A 20,848-nucleotide genomic window follows, 5' to 3' on the forward strand; every position below is an offset into this window, starting at 1 on the left:
GTATTTTCTCATTTAATCCTACAAATTGCCTGCGCTATGGATGTTTTCATTACTCCCACTGTAGACCTGTGGAAACTGATGCTGACAGAGGTTACATGACTTGCTCCAAACCATAGTGCCCGTGAGTGGAGAAGCCAACACAAAGCAGGTCCCTGCCTCTGGAGCTTGTGCACTCAGCCTCCACGTCCGCTGGGCAGGGCTGGGGGCTCGGGGACCTGTCAGACGTGGGGAGGTGGGGCTCAAACGGCAGCAGCTCCAGCTGGCAGCCTGGCCCAGTGCAAGAGTAGGAATTGTTCTCTCTCCCCCTTTGTGTCCTCATTAATCAAATCCTTTGAAGATGAAAGAGAGTGAGATTGGATTTTTGTTAAGATGAAAGGAAAGAATCTGTTCCCATCTGGTACCTTCAAAACTCTCCTATGTAAGCCAGCAGGGAGCCCTTCAGTGCAACCTGTCTGGCAGTTTGAAAATTCCCCAAGAATGCCGGAAAAATTTGGCAAAGTCACAAGCAATCTGGATCCACCAGCACTTGGGCATAAAGGAAAGATCAGGGGTCTAAGGTCTGCAGTAAGGGTCGGCCAGCTTTATCTAAACATTTTACGCTTTGGGGGCCATATGATCTCTGTCTCAGTCACCGAGTTCAGCTGGTGTAGCAGGAAGGCAGCCATGGACAATATGTGAGCAAATGGGCATGGCTGTGTTCCAATAACCTTGTGGATACTGCGATTTGAATTTCATATCATTTTCATGTGCCACAAAATGTTTTCACTCTTGTAATGTTGTTCAATTATTAAAACATTTGAAAAACCATTCTTAGTTTGAAAGCTCTACAAAATCAAGTGGCAGGGTCTAAGTACCTGGGTGTGAGTCCTGGCTCTGGTGCTTATCATTTGTGTGGCTTTCAACACGTTACTTAAATTCTTATCACTTCATTTCTCTCTTGGGGAAGTGAGCAGAGCAGGGACCACGCATTCAAAGCCTCCTTTGTGACCGGCACCGAGATACATGCTTTGTGTGCTTTACTCAATTTAATCTGCATAATGACCACAAGATACAGAAATTATATTATTGCCTTCCTTTGGACAATTATGGTGACGGAAAGAGATTATGTGTAAATTATGCCTGACCTGATCTCCACTGTTGATGGAGGTTAATCCTTATCACATGCAGAAGTCCGTATGTTGGTTCAGTGATAGTGTCCCAGCTTCTCTAAGATTCTGTGATTTTTCTGAGTGTCTATAGTCGTCCTGCACCTTAGACAGAATCATTTCATCTAATTAGAATTCTCTATTCAATTAGAAATCTATAAAAGTCCAATTTACACTCCAAATTTCACTGAACCCAAACTCGAATGCAGACTCTCAATGGTCACTGATTCTATTTATGTGTAGGGTAGAGAGTTTGGCTCAGATACACTTATACAAACACTGCATTAAATAAATTAATGCATGTTAAATTTTTTAATGTTTATTTTCAAGAGGGAGAGACAGAATGCAAGTGGGGGAGGGGCAGAGAGAGTGGGAGACACAGAATCTGAAGCAGGCTCCAGGCTCTGAGCTGCCAGCACAGAGCCCTATGTGGGCTCAAACCCATGAACCATGAGATCACTACCTGAGCCGGAGTCGGACACTTAACCGACTGAGCCACCCAGGTGCCCTTAACTTAACGTATGTTAAATCCCTCACGCAATGCCAAAGGCGGTCAGCCAAAAATTTGTCTCCACCCTCTCCCCAGACTCAGAGAGCTATTTTGGGGGAAAAGGGAATGTCACCTAGAAAGATGAGGCCAAGGTCTTATAAAATGCACTGGAACTAACAGGCCAAGGCAGTAGGGTGTCCAGTGTATGAGTACTAGCTCTGAAGCCCAGGTAGCTCTCTTATTCCCAGGCTGATCCCTGTTTCTGCCTTAATCAATCACCCACTAGGCTAGGCATTGCTCTCATCTCACTGTGCTATTCTAGTGACCAACCGTGGCCCAAATCCTCCAGCTTTCTTCTGGCCCTGTGATTTGGTTCCGCTCCCTTCCTCTGCATGCTTGCTCCTATCTTCTGTCCCCTCTGAGCTTTGGCTCCATTCCCCACTCAACACAGACAACTCATTTTTGCCCCAATATATTATGCCACAGCTCAGACTCTTTTCGATAACTCTGACCTTGAACACCTCAGCTTGTCTTGTAAGTGATTCTCAACTGGAGGCAGTCCTGGGGCATTTAGAAATGCTTGGGCATTTGGAACTATCACACAATCCAGGGATGCCACATTTTCTGCAATGCACAGTACGGTCTAGCCCAACAAAGAATTGCCCCATAAACAGCATCTTTGCTGTTCAGCAAAACAATGGCCCTATCTCCGAACCTTCATCACAACTAATATTTCTTGGTGTTCTGTTCTCTCAAGTATTGGCTTGGTTGTATTCACCTTGTGAGCCAATCAGTTAATTTAATTAACACTGTCTTCATAGTGGATGCCAAATGTATTAAATTAACTAGATAAATTAACAAGCATGCATTATAGAAAATAACATAGATGGTCTTTACTGTAGATCAAGTTTAAACAAAGGCTGAGCCTCCTATTTATCAATTTTTTTCAGAAAACTATCTTCCAGAAAATTGGGTAGGAGCTCGGGACTGGGCTAGGAGCTAAGATCTTAGATTATGCAGAGGCAGCCTTTAAAGACTCTCTCTAGACAATGAATGGTCGTACGTCTCTTCCTGCCCTATCTCCTGTTGCATGTTGAGTTCTTTGGGAGACAGATGCTGAAACAGAATTAAGCATGCAAAAATTGGAGGGGATATAACATCTATGAAAAGAAAAGGGAAGAAGAAAGATTATAAGAGGACCCATCGGAATATGATGACAACCTTACAGTTTCTACCAGCTCACTGTAGGACTCCCATGCTGGATGGAAATGACTAGACCCTTCTACTCACACCTTGCCCAGTCCTTGGCAGAGCTTGTACTACTAATAGAGTGATCTCAACTAGGAAGCTGGGACAGACCCTGAGGAATCTAACAGCTGGAGGATGCCAGAAAATCACACTCTCCACAGTTGGACAGTGAGGTTTTTCTTCAAGAGGGATGTGAGCAGCCTGTCTCCATGTCTGCCTCACCTCCTTATGTGTAAGTCTGCCCCTTTTTGCAGCAGGATGAAATGAGAACCAAATATTTCTTATTACAATTTGCAACTTTCATGCCAACCTGCTGCAACTCAGCTGCCTTTGGGCAAGAACTGCAAAGAAAAAAAACCCATTAAAAGAATTCTTCTCTTGGATAACTGCAAATGGAACTCCTCCCCTTCTCTTGGATTTTTAAAAATGCAAGACCATTGATAGGATGGATGGAAGACCATTCTTACTAGGAAAGCAAACTCTCAGTAAAGGAGGAAACAAGTTGTCCATGTCTTGTATTTACACCCAGAGTCAGTTTGATCCTCACGTTGTGCAATGGTGATGATGTACTGTCATGCCTCCAGAAGTTTCCCCCTAAAGTGGAGTGAGGAGGAGAAATGGCAGTGACTCAGTGCCTTATTTGTCCTCACTTCAAGGAAACATATGCTCTTGCTGAACCTGATGTTTACACATATGAATATAAGAGTTCTTCACCACCCAGCAATACCAATGACCCACACTGGCCAGTTGGCCTCAAGTGTTGAGATTCTTGCCTTTGCACACAATGGAAGCAGAGAATAGGTTTCAGGATGACTTGTGTTCCTTTAATCAGGCACATGATTTTTATTTGTTCGGTGGACCAATGGAAAAAGGGAGGCACTAGCGACATTCATGACTTATTAAGACTAACTGAACATCTGAGGAACAGCTTTCTGTGAAGAGAGTGGTCTGATGAGAATGGATGTGATGGTTATTTACCTAATTGAGCAGTAATGACTGAGGTGCGGGCCACTTTCTCAGGATTAATGAAGAGCTGGGGAGTTGACAGTTTGGGCCATTAAGCTCAGCCTGTACTTAATCTTGGTGAAGGGCACAGTGCCAGGATCGTATTAGTATTGCAAAATGAGTCTAAAACTTAGAAACACAAGAACTTACCTTTTTGAGAAATAATTTTAATTGGCAGTTAAGTACCTGACAGGTTGGGTAATGCAAATGCCATTAATAAACAAATTTTTACATAAAGTCTTCAAATCTTGTTCCATTTAGAGAGTCCTTAAACATTTGTTGTTAAAAAAAAGAGAGAGAGAAAGAGAAAGAGAAGGACTCTTAGCAATATCAAAAACGTTTTCATGTGCAACCACAAGCAAACAATTACCATCTCCTTTGCTTTAAAAACAAAACAAACAACCACACCACAGACGTTGAGTTGAGCTGGAAGCGTTGTATACCCTGGAGATTCACTGTTGACATTGCCATCTACAGTGTCCTCCAGGAAAACCAAAGCACCTCTCGTCCATAACACCATAGCTGAAGCTAAAATAACCTTACATTGTCAGAAATGTCAAAGTCATTGTTAAAATTGTTTGTATTCAGTAGTCCTCTTATCCAGTGTGACAAATGCTCATGTACTACTCATTTGCCAAAAAAAGTTACTCGGCTTGCTAAGTGTTCATTATTCCTGTAGTCCTGCTTTGTAAGGGAAAATATGAACATCAGCTGAGAGCAAGGAGAACCTAAGAAATGGTGCTTCAACTCATTCTCTGTGTAGGTGAATCCCTCACTAGTGGCCTTGCATTTTCTTTTTAAATTTTTTTTTTTCAACGTTTATTTATTTTTGGGACAGAGAGAGACAGAGCATGGACGGGGGAGGGGCAGAGAGAGAGGGAGACACAGAATCGGAAACAGGCTCCAGGCTCTGAGCCATCAACCCAGAGCCTGACGCGGGGCTCGAATTTGCAGACCGCGAGATTGTGACCTGGCTGAAGTCGGACGCTTAACCAACTGCGCCACCCAGGCGCCCCAGCATTTTCAAGAGCTTTGCAAATCTGTTCAGTTGGCCATTTCCTCCTTTATCTTGCAAGTACTGAGTATCTCACAAGACACCCTGAAAAAAGATGAGGCTATAAACATGAGTGAGGCACAGCCACTACTAATCAGGAGCTTACCATCTAGCAGAGATCTCAGAATCTAGAGAGCTCTTTTAGAATTCTGCTTGGGGATCAAAATTTCCAATCACATTCCTCCTTCCAGCATCTTGACTCCAAAATCATTACCTTAATCTACTTTGAAGGACACAGTTAATGGACTCAGTCTGCTCTGTGAAACCACATCTGCTGAGGCAGCCAATCAAGCAACAGCAGTGATAATGTCGCCATTCATTTACCAGAAAGTTACCACACTCTTACCATGTAATGAGAAGATGTTAGGGTCTGGAGACATGACGACACATTAAAAAAAATCTTTATCCCTCATAACAAAATTAGAGAGAAATACAAAAAATAAATGTGTTTGTTCATGTGTCATGGTACTTTGATGGTAAGCTAGGGAGAGGCCCAGAGGAGGTAATCAACCAATCCTGGTATGTAGAAAAGGCTTCATAAAGGTGGTAACCTTGAACTAAACCCAGAGGAGTTAGGATATCCTTAAGCAGAGGTGCATAAAGAAACTCCCAAGCGAAGGGAGCAACATGAAGAAAGGGGCTGGCAGAGTGAATGGCCAAGGAATGGTCAAGGAACAGTAAGGGTCTCCCATAGAAGGTCTGTTGGCTGCATCTTCTTTATGCATTACTGGACTAACCAACAATCTCCATCCTTCACACACCCTGACTAACTAGCACCCACAACTAGCAGGATAGTCCCTAAGAAGCTGTCCATTTCTGCTCCCACTACTTAGGTTATAGGAGTCCCAGGGGTCTGTTCCCAAACCAGTTTATGCCAGTTGTCCTCATTATTAAAACTATATAATGGACATAAACAACATGAAAGGGTTGTTTCTGTGAAAATTAAGTTGGATACATTGGAAAGACTTTTTTTTTTCCTGAGTCACTAAAAGAAGCAATAGAATTAAGCACAGGGAATGTAACTATAAAAGAATGAAAAAGGATTATAAAAATCTCTACAATGAGATTCTGCCTCAAATTGCTTCGCTGGTATCTCAAGTTTTCCAATTTAAAGAAAACAAAACTGGAAATCATAAAAGATGCATTATGGATGTATTTTCTGCACACAAAAGAAAGATGATGCATAAAATCAAATAAAACTCTTGGCCCTACATTAAAGAAATGGATAAATACATGCACATTAATGTTTTATATAAAAATGTTTTAAGATGGGGTTGTGTGCGTGCTTCCTTTTTTTAACCAACGTTTTGATCAATTAACCAGCTGTCAGTATAACTGCTGGTGGAAAGGGTTTCCCTTATGGTATGAATTTGTAATAGGACCAGAAAAGATCAGACCTAAGAGGTAGGCAGGAAGGCTCCAAAAGTCACAGTAGGACGATTTGCAGTTTATACTGTAGAGCAGGAGGTGGGGGGGTGGGGGGGAGGCAAACTGTAGCCCTCCCACCAAATCCAGCCTGCAGCCTATTTTTATAAACAAAGTTATTATTGGGACACAGCTATGTTTGTTCAGTTAGAGGACAGTCTATGGCTGCTTCCACTCTACAGTGGCAGAACTGAGGAGTTGTTACAGAGACTGTGTGAAGGTATACATGGAGGTTTAGTTTATGCCTTCAGGAAAGGTATGAAATCATGCCCTCCTGTCCAGTTACCTCTCAACAAAAACCTTAGGCCACTGTGTGACCAAATACTGTTGCCCCAGAGCACAGGGAAATACACAGAAACAAACAATAAAAAACCCTCAACTCTTGGGGATGGGGGCATACAATGGCTGGCCCCGGGTACCACACCAATTCCATGAGAAGTCACCTACTACTAGGGGAAGGGCATAAAACTCTCCCACACAAGACTCACCACATAGATATAAAGCATAAGTTCGACAGTCATGGTGGAGAAGGAACTGGAGTGCTGAGAAGGTCCCAACCCCATGGCCCAGATGCACAGGTGGATATAAGAGGCTGAGCTTAGGCAAAGTAGAACCCTCCAGCCAGCAGCTTAGCAAGCACTGAGCAACAAGAGGCAGCAGTGTTACAGGAATGCAGATGCAGATGAGGGGAGAGAATGGATTATTAGAACACCCCACGCCCCAGCTCCCACCATCACTGAACACTCAAAGAGGAATTTGAGGCATAGGGGTTGCAAGTGACCATAACAACAACATCGGTAACCAGTAGGGCAATGCAAATTGAAGCTAGGGCCTTATAGCCCAACAATCTCACTCCTGGGTATTTACCCCAGGGAAAAGAAAACTTACATTCACACAAAATCTTATACGTAGATGTTCGTAACAGCTTTATGTGGAATTGCCGAAAACTGGGAACAACCCAAATATAATGAACTTATTATCCTCCCGTATTCTCAAGAGGCACCACCATCTCCCACGAACACCCAAGCCAGGACCCATAATACAGTGTAGACTTCTCTCTCTGCCTCCCATTTAAAACATCTATCACTCAGTTCCCAAGTCCTCCTAATTTTACCTTACAAAGTATACCTCAAATCTGCATCCTTCTCTATATCTCAATTCCTATTTGACATACCCCAGGTACTACTTATCTCTTTCTTGAACTTTTGCACATTTCCCTAACAAGTGTAGTGTAAAATCTAGCACTGGACCTCCCAAATTGATCCCCCAACAGTAACTAAAGAAATCTATTTGAAACAGGTGTTTGAACACATCAACATTCAATTGCTCCCACAGTACGCAGGGGAAAAAGCACAAGAGTTCCTTTAACTGGCACCAGAGACCCTAAATGGCCCAACTCTTGTCTCTGCAGCCCCATTTCGTGCCGCTTGGAAGCTCCTACTCCAGACTTCAGCAACTACAAACTGATGTTGTTTCATATACACAAGCCACGGAATCTTTTACCTCACTTTTTCTCGCCACAACTTTGCTCATGGTGTCATCCCTGTCTAGAATCAGTGTCCTTCACCCCCTTTCCATGCGACCCCTTCATATTGACCCTTCAGGGTTCAGTTCAGGTGTTCCCTCTTTCTTGGTTTCTCCCCACTCCACCCATATCTGTGCTCCAACTGGGAACCCACACTCATACTTGCAAGAAGCCATCAAAGGGGCAGTAATGCCTGCAGGGAGCCTGTTTTGGCTTTTCTGAGTATTTCAGCTTCCTAGGATCTCTCACCGAAGAAATTTCAAGAAACGGGAGTAATAGTGGGGAAGTGATTAAGACTTTTAAAGTGCACCCTTTGTTCGCAAGGTCCTGTTAATTACCATTTAAGAAAGGTTTATTTGCAATATATTCAATTACTTAGGTAACTAAATAGCTTTTTACCGATCAGATCCAGCAGCATTTGCTTAATAGCAACAAGTGCTGTGGCCCAGGCTTCACTGATAATCTACTCCTAGATATGGGCTCATTAAAGACTGAGCTCCAGGAGAAAAAAGAAATGTTACTGGGGGTACAATATAATTGTTAATGTATCACTTCAGTTCAGAAAAACATAAGTTTAGGGATTTTCCCCATTATTCTTTATTTAAAGAATACATAGGGGTGCCTGGGTGGCTCAGTCAGTTGAGCGTCCAACTTCAGCTCAAGTCACAATATCACGGTTTGTGAGTTCCAGCCCCACGTCTGGCTCTGCACTGAGGGTGCAGAACCTGCTTGGGATTCTCTCTCTCTCCCTCTTTGTCTGCCCCTTCCACGCTCTCTCTCTCTCTCTCTCTCTCAAAAATAAATAAATAAACTAAAAAAAAAAAAAAAAGAATATGTAAAACAAAAGAGAATACCCAAGGAACTTCAATTGGCCCAATCCACTCATACCTCCAGTCCATTCCTGCCAGGAAACCCTTCATGAGATTTCTATTAATCAGGTCATAACCCACGACTCTCAAGATGCTGCTCAAATCTGACCTTCTCAGAACTTCTCTGATTTCTCTAATCTTTGACACTTTTGTTGTAGTTCCCATGTGCTTGTCCATGCTCTAATTGTCACCTACAGAGAAACAAAAAGGAAAAGACAGACAGGCATAAGACTGGGAGGGCCCAATACCTTACATGACAGACCCTACCTTGTGAATGGTCAAAGGAAGCTCCTGGAAAAAAGAGGACATGTCAGTTAGATATAGAAAGGTAAATAATAATTCAACAGACTGACAAATGGAACAAGGCAATTTCAAGAAGACGGAATGCATGTCTGAAAACATGAATGTGTGATCACTATGGTGTTCAATATAAAAATGCCAGGTGGTTACTTAGCAAGACGTAAGTCTTAGCAAGTCTTTATGCTCAGTTGGGAGCTCAGCCTTTATCTTGTTTACAATACAGATCCTGAAAAGGAAGATTTACCATCACAGTTCTCTAAAGGTATAAAAACAAATCCAATGGGTGGAGTGACCCTACAAATAGAGGAGGCTGAGAGAAAAATCAGGGCAGCCAGGACAGGGAATGAGGGCATGGGAGGAAGAATTGTGCCTGTATATTGGTCTAGGGATTAAAGGAAAACAGATAGAACAAGAATTGGGAAGGGAAGGGGAGGGGAGGGGAGGGGAGGGGAGGGGAGGGGAGGGGAGGGGAGGAAAAAAAACAGTGTGGTGAAGACTAGACACTAACATCCAGTCTGGGTTACAAGTCTGACTTTAGCTGTAACTTGTTACACAATCTTAGAAAACATTTTAATCACACGAAGTTTGCCTATCTCTCAAATGAGGAATTTATAGTTTTTTGTTAGATTAAAAAATCTTGAGATACTTTAAATACTTAAAATATTAACAAAGATATAATGACTGCTTAGTAACATTCCTTAGGATCACGCTCCATGTTGTACAGAAACCTGGATTGAGAGTAATAATTCTTTGAACAATGAAGCCGACTCTAGTTACATGAGATGTCACCATGGGGGGAAGCTGGGTGATGGGTACGTGACGACTCTCTGTGCTATTTTTGCAACATCTTGTGAGTCTTTAATTATTTCAAAATAAAAATTGATTTTATTTATTTTTAAAAAATGTTTATTTTGAGAGAGAGAGAGAGAAAGAGTGTGAGTGGGGGAGGGGTAGAGAGAGCTGGAGAGAGAGAATCCCTAGCAGGCTCCATGCTGTCAGTGCAGAGCCCCATGTGGGGCTCGATCTCACCCACTGTGAGATGATGACCTGAGCTGAAATCAAGAGTCAGATGCTTACCTGACTGAACCACCCAGGAACCCAAGTTTCATTTTTAAAAAGCCATAAATGCATTTTCCAAACCATAGAGACAATTTATTTGACAAATACGTTCTGAGCACCTACTACATGCCATCCCCTGCTCTGGATGCTAGCCTCCCTTCTGTTCTCATTCTCCAGCATGCACAGAAGTAATTAACCAAGTGACAGTGCCATTTTCAGTTTTTGTTACTCCTCTTTAACAGAAACACAGTAATAAAAATAAACCATTGGAAATGAAATCATGAGCGGCCTACTCCAAAATAGGAGTTTCTTTTGTGGTTTAGCTGTTCAGCTTTCCGAGAGCCTGAACTCAACCAAATGGATACCCTTCACTTCTAAGTAAGGTTCTGCCCACTCTTCTGTCTGAGCAGAAATGCACAGAAACCACAGATTCTCTCCCATAAAACCTGGCAGTGTTTCTCAACAAAGGCAGGATTAGAATGTTGATCTGAACAGTTTCGTAGAGGGTATAGTTCGTATGTCATGCAGGACAGAGTTGACACTTGCTTTATCTTTGTGCAGCCTGAAGCCAGGGTGTGTGTCTTCATGACCATACTAACGCCTCGATTTCAGCCCCCACGCACCCTCCCACCACAGCAGGACAGAGCAGTCTACAGCCTCAAAAATCGGCACAACCCTACACTGAGAGCCTGCTGCAGTATGTTTAGCACATCTAGCCCCATTCACTAATTATCTACAGTCAATCATAAAATAATGAGTAAATTACCTGTGTTCTACCCATCCTCTTCTCTTCCTTCACTGTATAAACCCAGCTCTGCCTCCATCAGCTGATCACAGCCAATTACTCTGACCACAGCTGTGACTTCTCTTCTTGACTACTAGTCCCTGGACCAATGAGTCCAAAGTGTCTTCGTGTCAGCCATCACTTTCAGTTCGAGGGGACCCTTGCTATGACCCCCATCAGATTTGCAACTTCCTTTTGGGACTAGGACCTCCAGCCTGCAGAGCAGAGAGGTTTACATAGTGCCCCCCCAGGGGTTCACTGGGAGTAATATGCAGTGTGACCATTCCCACCTCTACCCCTTGGTTCTCAGGCATATGTATATCTCCTGTTAGTGACACAGCACCATAAAGAGAGCTCTGATTTAATGCATACGCAGCATTTTGGAGGATGGGATTCCATGCTTTCAGAGTATTGCCACTAAGCTGGCACTTTGTGCCTTTACTAGTGCACCCCAGTGCTCCAGGAAGACAGCTGTGCTGGGTGGTGCACTGTGTGACATAAATAGATTCTATGATCCATGGTGCAAGCCTATATCCCCTTCACAATGAAGTGGGTTTCCTGATCAGATACTGTGTTATGCGGGATTCCATTCTAGTTGGGCAATCAGAAATCCTCTAGAGATTGGTGAATGGTGTTGACTACAACTCAGAGGTCAGGGAAAGCATGTTCATACCCAGAATAAGTATACGCTGGGAAGATGGACAGCTGGCCCTTGCAATATTGAAGGGTCCAATGTAGTCAGCTTGTCACAACGTAGCTGGTTGGTCTTCTTAAGAAATAGTGTCATACTGGGGCTCAGTGTTGATCTCCACTGTTGGTAATTCAAATACATTCAAATACAGCAATAGCTAGATTGGCCATGATAAGGGGTAATTCATCATGTTGTCCAATGAGTAGTCTTGCTGTCTGCCACTATTATGAGGAAGCAGATATGGAGTTATTCCAAATGCTAAGTATATTAGTATAAATTAAACATTCAGGGAATGGGGAAATGAATAATGGAGGGTCTGCAGATCTAGTGAACCATTCCATTTCAACTAGGACTCTATTTGTTACCTGGCCCCAAAGATTCCACTCTTATAGTCGGGCCAAAATGACACTTCGGGTCTCTAGGTATCATGTCAACATAGAGCCTGTGCCTCAGTACTCAAAATGTCTGTATATTCTTCTTTCCCCAGTGTACAGTCACACAAATAAGTGACCATAGGTCCCTTTGGGGAAGGACTAGGAGAATTATTATAGTGCAGCCTTACCATGTATAATAAGACCAGGCTCTATGACCACCTTTCCTACATCCACTCTAGCATAGTTGGAAGCTTCTTTGTAATGCAGGTGCTCCTCTCACCAGTACATTCTTGATGAGTGATGTGTCTTCTGAGTCCTTCCATGGAATATAATTCTCTGGTGGGTCTTCTGGCTTTACACAATATATCCATTATAGCATGCACACTTTACTTGGCCTTTTTATTTTTATTTTTTCTACTGTCTGCCGGGGCAACTCAGGCATTTCTCTTTTGCCTAGGAAAGACCAGCACTTTCTCCAGACTTCTAAGAGCTACCCTGGCAATGAATTTGCCTTGCCTCTTGGGTCTTTGACAGAGTGTTATATCCCATGTTCCAAGGAAGTGACTCTAAGTCAATGAATTCTTACTTATCCTGTTTTAAGTACCAGCCCTATCCATCAATTAGCAGAGAATCCCTATAGCACTGTTTTGAGAATGATTCTGGATCACATGATCAATTAGTGATATGTCATGAAAGGGTGAGAGGGAGCTTCTAGACATATATTTTACCATTTCTGATATAGATATCTACACAACTTTCAATCTAAGTACAGAAATGAGTAGAGATAACCACAGGAGCCTAAAGTCTCTGACTTTGGTCTCAAATCTTGGCCTCAGTTCCTCTGTTGTTTAGCCAATTAAGTTAATGAAATTGATAGATCATGCACTTGATTTTTTCCAGGCATAGATGTTGAAAGGGGAAAGGAGAAGAAAGAAAAGAAACCTGGAGTGAAAGTGGAGTGCTGTCATTGCTGGTAGGGAGGTAACAAGAGGTCGACATTATAAAACAGTGGGTACAAGAAGAGGGATTTTGAGGGGCTTCTTAAAGATAAATATTTTCCTTTTCTCAATTTTTCCCTTATCGATCCTCACACAGTCCTTATTTTGGTACAGATCTAAACCCCCTTAAAACTCCTCTTCTGTGACTTAAAAGGTCAACTGTATGGTTACCAAAATCATTTTAGTCATTACCAAAATCCTTCCAAGGTGGTTACATCTGAGTGGTAACAAGACTTAATAATAAAAGTCAATGAACTCCTGCCTTGCCTTACTTTTCCTTAATGACCACCTGATAAATCAGAAGGAAAAAAAAAATCTCCCTAGGAATTGATTTCTATTGTGGCAAGGCTGGAAATTTGAAAGAGACTAAAGTTAACCACTTGCATGTTTTTGTTAGACTCTTTCACAGGACTGGTTAACATCTTGACAGATATCATTTGGCGATTCACTGGAGATTTTATGGCACCTGATCTCGTTTGCCGAGTGGTCCGCTATCTGCAGGTATGTAGCCCTTTAAAAATATGAGGCAAAGTGACAAGTAGTTTTTGGAGTCTTCACAAGGAAAATAATATAGAACTCAACACTTCCACACAACGAACTGCTCACTTCCTCCTAGTTGGAAGGATAAGACAAATTGGTAAGATTTTTTAATTTTTTTTTGCTAAAAATAATTAATATATAAAGCAAACATAAATAAGCATTAATAAGAACATAAATATTCACATTTTAAATTGGGGGGGACGGTAAATATGAAGGACTTTGACATATTCTGGCTTTCTTGGTCCATTCAGGCTACTGTAAAAATACCACAGAGTAAGGGTCTTATAAAAACAACAAACATTCATTTCTCACAGTTCTGGAGGCTGGAAGTTCAAGATCAGTGTGCCAGCAATTGTCAGGTGAGGGCCCTCTTCCAGGTTACAGACTTCTCATGGCAGACGGAATAAGGGAGCTCTGCCAGGCCTTGTTTATAAGGGCACTAATCCCACTCATTCATGAGGGCTCCACCCTCATAACCTAACCACCTCCCAAAGGCCTCACCTCCTACTATCATCACACTGGGCATTAGGATTCATATGAATTTTGGTGGGATACAAACATTCAAAGTTCTTTTTTTGTTTGTTTTTTGGTTTTTATTCCTTTAATTTTTTCCTCCTGAAACTAACACAACACTGGCTACTGTTTTTTTTGAAAAACTGTGACAGATTGTCAGAAAATAGGTATTATCTCTAGTTGTTTTAACTTGTGGTGCCTGTATTACCACCTAAATTGGACTTTTAAAAATATCTATTGGCGTTTGAATTTCTTCTTATTTAAATTGCCTACTATCCTTTTCAATTTTTTTATAACTGGGATACTTGGGTTTTTTTTAATATTTATTTATTTTGAGAGAGAGAGAGAGAAAGAGAGAGAGAGAGAGAGAGAGAGAGAGAGAATCCCAAGCAGGCTCCATGCTATCAGCACAGAGCCAGACTTGGGGCTCAATCTCATGAACTGTAAGATCTTGACATGAGCTGAAAATCAAGAGTTGGATACTTAACTGACTGAGCCACCCAGGCATCCCTGGGATACGTGCTTTTCCTTAATTATTGCTAATATCTATTTTTAGATTAAAGACATTTATACTTTGCCTGTTGAATATACTTTAATGTAAAAATTACTAATGCAAATATATATGCATAAAATAGATGATACAAAATATTATTTACCATATACATATATTATATTATTAATACACCATATATGTACATACTATGGATTTAGGCACTTCAACTAATACAGAAAGAATGAACTGTTTCATAACTGGCAGAACTGATGTGTTCTGTTTCTGAGCTCTTAAAATTATTTTCCATTAATAATTTTTATTTTGATGCCCATATTCCAGATCTAAATTATTGTAGCTCTAGAGATATAGAGTACATTTCTGGAAAACCTTATCCCACAGTATTCCACTTGTTAGTAGGGTTTTTAAGAATCTTCATATCTATATTCATCTATGATTTTCATTTATTCTATCATTTTCAGACCTTGGAAATGGAGTTACTCCATTTTCAGAAAATTAATAGAGAATAGTTACAATTAAAAACCTTTGGGGTGCCTGGGTGGCTCAGTCAGTTAAGAGTCCAACTTTTGATTTCTGCTCAGGTCATGATCTCATAGTTCGTGAGTTTGGCCCTGCCTCAGCCTCCATGTTGATGGTGCAGAGCGTGCCTGTGATTCTCTCTCTCTCTCTTTCTCTGTCTCTCTCTGCCCCTCCCTCACACTCTCAAAATAAATCAATAAATTTTAAAAGACTAAATAAAATAAAAATCTTTTGTGTTCTGAATATAATCTTGAAAGTTCAGTAGATGTGAAAGACCCCTGATTACCATCTGGAACTGGTATTTTCTCAGGGGTTATTTTTTAAAACATATTTTAATTCCTTATTGAAAAAATTTTGCTTCCTTGTAGATAAATGTTATCAATTGCTTACTGTGGCAATTGCTGAGAAATAAATTATGCCAATACTTTGTGTTAGAAGCAGGGATATAGTTGAACTAAATAGCTCTCAGTTGAAGTAAACTAAACTATCTATCAAATTGACCTAATTGGCATTTACACAACACTTCATCCAACAAAGCATAATACTTATTCTTATCAAACTCACATGGAACATTCACCAAGGGAAATTATATCCTGGACCATAAAATACACCTTAACAATGTAAAAGAGTGGAAATAGCACAAAGTATGCTCTCAGACCAAATTACAATTAAACCAGAAATGAATAACAGAAGGATAGCTGGCCAATCTCAATGTTCTGGGGGATTAGACCCACTCTAGGTAACATGTGGGTCAAATTAAACATGAAAATAAAACTTATCATAATTTGTAGGACAATAAAAACAGTGCTTTTGGAGAAATTTATAGCATTAAATTCTTGTATTAGTCAAGAAAAAAGACCTAAAATTAATAATCTAATCTTCTACCTTAGGAAGCTAGAGAAAACAGACAATGTATACCTAAAGCAAGAAGAATTTTTTTTTCAACTTTTATTTATTTTTGGGACAGAGAGAGAGAGAACATGAACGGGGGAGGGGCAGAGAGAGAGGGAGACACAGAATCGGAAGCAGGCTCCAGGCTCCGAGCCATCAGCCCAGAGCCTGACGCAGGGCTCGAACGCACAGACCGCGAGATCATGACCTGGCCGAAGTCAGACGCTTAACTGACTGCACCACCCAGGCGCCCCGCAAGTAGAATTTTTTAAATGATAAAAACTAGAGCAGAAATTACTAAAATTGAAAACAGTAAATCAACAGTGAAAATCAATGAATCCATAAGCTGATTCTTTGGAGAGATAATAAAATTGATAAACTTCTAGTGACAGTAAACAAAAGAAGAGGGTTGGCACAAATTGTTAATATTAAAAATGAAAGAGGGTTAATTACTACTGATCCTATAGATTTTAAAAGGATAATAAAGGAATGTTATGAACTATATGCCTGAAACTTTGATAATTTACTTGAAATGGACCAAATCCTTGAAAGACACAATCTACCAAAACTCATATAAGGAAAAATAGACAAGATGAGTAGGCCTATATCTGTGAAACAAATTTAATTAATAATTAATAATCTTCCGAGAAATAAAGCACCAGGCCTAGATGGGTTTACTGGTGAATTCTACCAAATATTTAAGGAAGAAATTATACCAATAAGTTGCTAATTTTTCTAGAACACAGAAGCAAAGGGAATGTTTCCTAACTCATTCTGTGAGTCCAGCATTATCCTAACATCAAAAACAGACAAAAGAATTACTGGAAAGGAAAACTATAGACCTATATTTCTTGTGAAAATAGATGTAAAAATTATCAACAAATACTAGCAATTGAATCAAAGTATTTATAAAAAGGACTACATACCACGGTCAAGTGGAATTTATTCCATGTATAAAAAGCTGGCTTGACATTTGAAAATCAATTGATGTAATCCATTATCTCAAAAGACAAAGAAGAAAATGTATATGATTATTTCAATAAATACCAAAAAATCATTTGATAAAATCCAATATCGATTCATGATAAAAACTCTCAGTAAACTCTTCATGGAGGAAAATTTCCTGAACTTGATACAAGAACATCTACAAAAAGCTACAGCTAACCTCATACTTAATGGTGAGAAACTGGATGCTTCTTTCATAAGATTGAGAGCAAAGCAGGGATGTTCACTCTCACTACTCACTACAGTATTCAGCATCATACTGAAGTCCCACTAACTCAACAGGACAAGAAAAATAAATAAAAGGTATACAGATCAGGAAAGGTGAAATAATATCTTTGTTCACATATGACAAGATTGTCTATGCAGACAATCTGAAAGAATTGACAAAAACCAAAACCAAACAAAACCACAGAGAACCTATGGGCTTATTAAGTGAAAATAACAAGATTACAGAATATAAGATTAGTAAACAAAAGTCAATTGTGCTTTTATATGCCAGCAATAAGCAATTTGAATTTAAAATTAAAAACACAATACCATTTATGTTAGCACCAAAAATATGAAAGCTTACGTATAAATCTAATAAAATACGTGCAAGATCAGTATGAAGAAAACTACAATACTTGATCAAAGAAATCAAAGAATATCCAAATAAATGGATAGCTATTCTATGTTCATAGAAAGGAAGTCTCACTATTATTAAGATGTCAATTCTACTCCAATTTATAAATTCAATGCAATCCCAATAAAAAGCTCACCAAGTTATTTTATAGATATAGACAAACTCTAAAATTTATGTGGAAAGGTGAAAGACACAGAATAGCCAACACAATACTGAAGAACACAAATGAAAGACTGATACTATCTGATTTCAAGACTTACTATAAAGCTACAGCTAAATCAAGACAGCATGATATTCACAAAAGAATCAACAAATAGATCAGTGGAACAGAATAGAGGCCCAGAAACAAATGCACACAAAAAGTCAACTGATCTTTGACAAAGGAGCAAAGACAGTTCAACAGCCTCTTCAAGAAATACTGCTAGAATCATGGGATATCCACATTAAAAAAATAAAAATCATCTAACTACAAACCTTATACCTTTCACAAAAACTAACTCAATATGGATCATAGACTTGAATGAAATATGCATGCTATAAAACTACTAGAAGAAAACATAGGAGAGAAGCTAGGGTACTTAGGATTTCTCCGTGACTTTTTAGGTATAACACCAAAAGCGCAACCCAAGAAAGAAAAAAAATGAAAAGTTTGATTTTATGAAAATTTCAAATTTCTCTGCAAAAGACACTGTTAAGAGACAGAAAAGACAAGGCACAGAATGAGAAAAAAATGTTTGCAAAACACATACTTGATAAAGAATTTGTATCCAAAATATACCAGACCTGGATGCCTAGGTGGGGCTCAGTTGGTTGAGCATGGGACTCTTGATTTTGGTTCAGGTCAGGATCCCAAGGTCATGGGATCGAGCCCTGTGTTAAGCTCTGTGCTGAGCGTGGAGCCTGCTTAAGATTCTCTCTCTCTCTCTCTCTCTCTCTCTGCCCCCTCTGCCCCTTCCTCCCTTCACTCTCTCTCTAAAAAAATGTATACACACACACACACACACACACACACACACACACACCTCTTAAAACTCAACAGTAAGGAAACAGCCCACTTAAAAATAGGCAAACTATCTGAACAGACAGCTAACCAGAGAAGATATATAGATAATGAACAAGCATATCAAAATAAACATTATATGGCATTAGGGAATTGCAAATTAAAATGAGAAAGCACTACATACTTATTAGAATGACTAAAATCCAAACAACTGATGATACAAAATGCTAGTGCTGTTTGTAGGAGTGCAAAATGGTACACCCATTTTGGAAGATATTTTGGCAGTTTCTTAAAAAATTGAAAATACTCTTGGGACACATAGGTGCCTCAGTTGCTTAAATGTCCAACTCTTTATTTCGACTCAGATCATGATCCCAGCATCATGGGATCAAATCCCGTGTCAGGCTCTGTGCTGACAGTGTGGAGCCTGCTTGGGATTCTTCCTTTCTCTCTCTTTCTCTCTCTGTTTCCCCGTCCCCTTCTTGCACACACACACTCTCTCAAAATAAGGACATAAAGATTAAAAACAAAGAGAAAATACTCTTATAGTGCAAGATAGCAATTGTGCTCCTAGATATATATCCAATTGAGTTGATGGCTTATGTTCACACAAACTTGCAGAAGAATGTTATAGCAACTTTATTCATAATTGTCAAAAATTGGTAGTAAGATGTTCCTCAAATGCTGAAAGGATAAAAAAAAAAACTTTGGTACTTCCATATCATGGAATACTATTTAACAATAAAACATAATGGGCTATCAAGCCATGAAAAGTCATGGGGGAATCTTACATGAACTTTGCTAAGTAAAAGAAGTCAGTCTGAAAAGGCTACAGAAGTATGATAACTATATGATGTTCTGGAAAAGGGAAACTATGGAGACAGTAAAAATATCAGTGGTTGCTAGGGATTTGGCAAGATAGACTAGGTAAAGTACAAGGCATTTTTAGGACAGTGAAGCTTTTCTGTATGAATCATTGATAGGGGACATTATTCATTTGTCAAAACCCATAGAACTATACAACACAAGTATGGACTTTAATGGTAATGTATTGATATTGGATCATCAAATTTAACAAATGGACCACACTTAAGATGTTAATAATGGGGAAAAGTTGGGGATGGAGGTGTAAACTATCCTTTTTTCTATGAATCTAAAATTGCTCTAAAAAATAAAGTATATTAATTTTTTTAAGTCAATCCAGAGATCCTCCTTTACATGAATCCAATCTGGTATTTTTCTAAATAAAATTTTTCTAAGTTTGCTGCATTTAAGTCTCAACTTCTGTGCAAGATTTTCTTTGGTTTTATATTTCCTAGGTCATTTTTGTCAGAATAGAGGGGTGGGGTAGTGAGAATTCAGACATATGTCCTCAATCTGCCATCTGTTATCCAAATGGTATCCCATATGTTGTTGATGTGTAGAATTTTCATTGTTGACATTTATGAATTGACTATAATTGTACTTTGATTTCCTTCTTGACTCAAGTTAATTACAAGGGTGTTTAAATTTCCAAGTGGTATTTAAAAAAAAATAACATGATACTGATTTCAGTTTTTATTGCTTGTTGTTTTAAATATGCAAATTATATAAATTGTATAATTTTGAAATCTATTGAGGGATTTTTTTCTTGGTAGTTTATTTTATGATCAATTTTTGAAATGTTGCCTAGATATTTTACAATAATGTGTATTATTTTTTAAATGTGTTTAATTATTTCTATGTATTATTGTGTTTTATACTTGGTAAGTCTTTGAACATTTTAGTTATGCATATTTAGTATTATGTTACTTGTTACATATAAGTTTATTATTATTCTGTCATCATTATGTATTGTATCAATAAAAATAATCCCTTTGTCCCATGTAGTACAGTTTGCTTTGAATTTAATTTGTCAAATAGTAGTATTGTAGTAAATGCCTTCTTTTGATTTTAGTTTTTCCTATGCCTTTGGCATCACTCTATTTTTAAACTTTGATAATAATTTGGACTGAGAGGCTTATTTTCAACACAGTATACAGTTAGATTTGTGGAAGGGTCTTGTACATAGTCTTTGTTTTAGTCAAGGAGGTTAAGTCATTTATATTTATTGAGACAAATAGTGTTTGGTGTTATTTAAGTCACCTCATTTTAATCTTTCTGTGTTAATTTTTTTATTTATATGTTTTTTTTCCTTCCTGCTTGGTTGTTAATTGTGGTAGGCTGAAAAATGGCACCCCCAAATCCAAATTCTAATCCCTGAAACCTATATATATTACCTTATATGGCAAAAAAGGACTC

At 39.3% G+C, this 20,848-nt stretch overlaps 1 protein-coding gene and 2 long non-coding RNA genes across 4 annotated transcripts in view; 1 reads left to right on the forward strand and 2 right to left on the reverse strand.

Annotated features, from left to right (window-relative positions):
• NPSR1 (neuropeptide S receptor 1) overlaps positions 1-20,848 on the forward strand; it is a 153,378-nt gene that overhangs the window by 83,467 nt on the left and 49,063 nt on the right. Inside the window, exon 3 of one of the 2 annotated variants that reach the window (XM_047850572.1) lies at positions 13,365-13,468. The exons of the other annotated variant lie outside the window; for it this stretch is intronic. Coding sequence (XP_047706528.1) covers positions 13,365-13,468 — 104 coding nt within the window. The remainder of the gene's footprint in view (positions 1-13,364; positions 13,469-20,848) is intronic. 2 annotated transcript variants of the gene reach the window in all.
• Positions 832-3,663, reverse strand: LOC125161007 (uncharacterized). The gene is made up of 3 exons (XR_007150438.1): positions 3,351-3,663; positions 1,125-1,250; positions 832-1,030 (listed from the first exon to the last, which is right to left on the reverse strand). It is a non-coding gene; the product is annotated as an uncharacterized LOC125161007 (long non-coding RNA).
• LOC125161008 (uncharacterized) overlaps positions 8,804-20,848 on the reverse strand; it is a 102,142-nt gene continuing 90,097 nt past the window's right edge. Inside the window, exon 3 of the long non-coding RNA XR_007150439.1 lies at positions 8,804-8,952. This is a non-coding gene — a long non-coding RNA (uncharacterized LOC125161008). The remainder of the gene's footprint in view (positions 8,953-20,848) is intronic.

This window comes from Prionailurus viverrinus, chromosome A2, assembly GCF_022837055.1.
Source record: "Prionailurus viverrinus isolate Anna chromosome A2, UM_Priviv_1.0, whole genome shotgun sequence".
NCBI classification, from domain to species: Eukaryota; Metazoa; Chordata; class Mammalia; order Carnivora; family Felidae; genus Prionailurus; species Prionailurus viverrinus.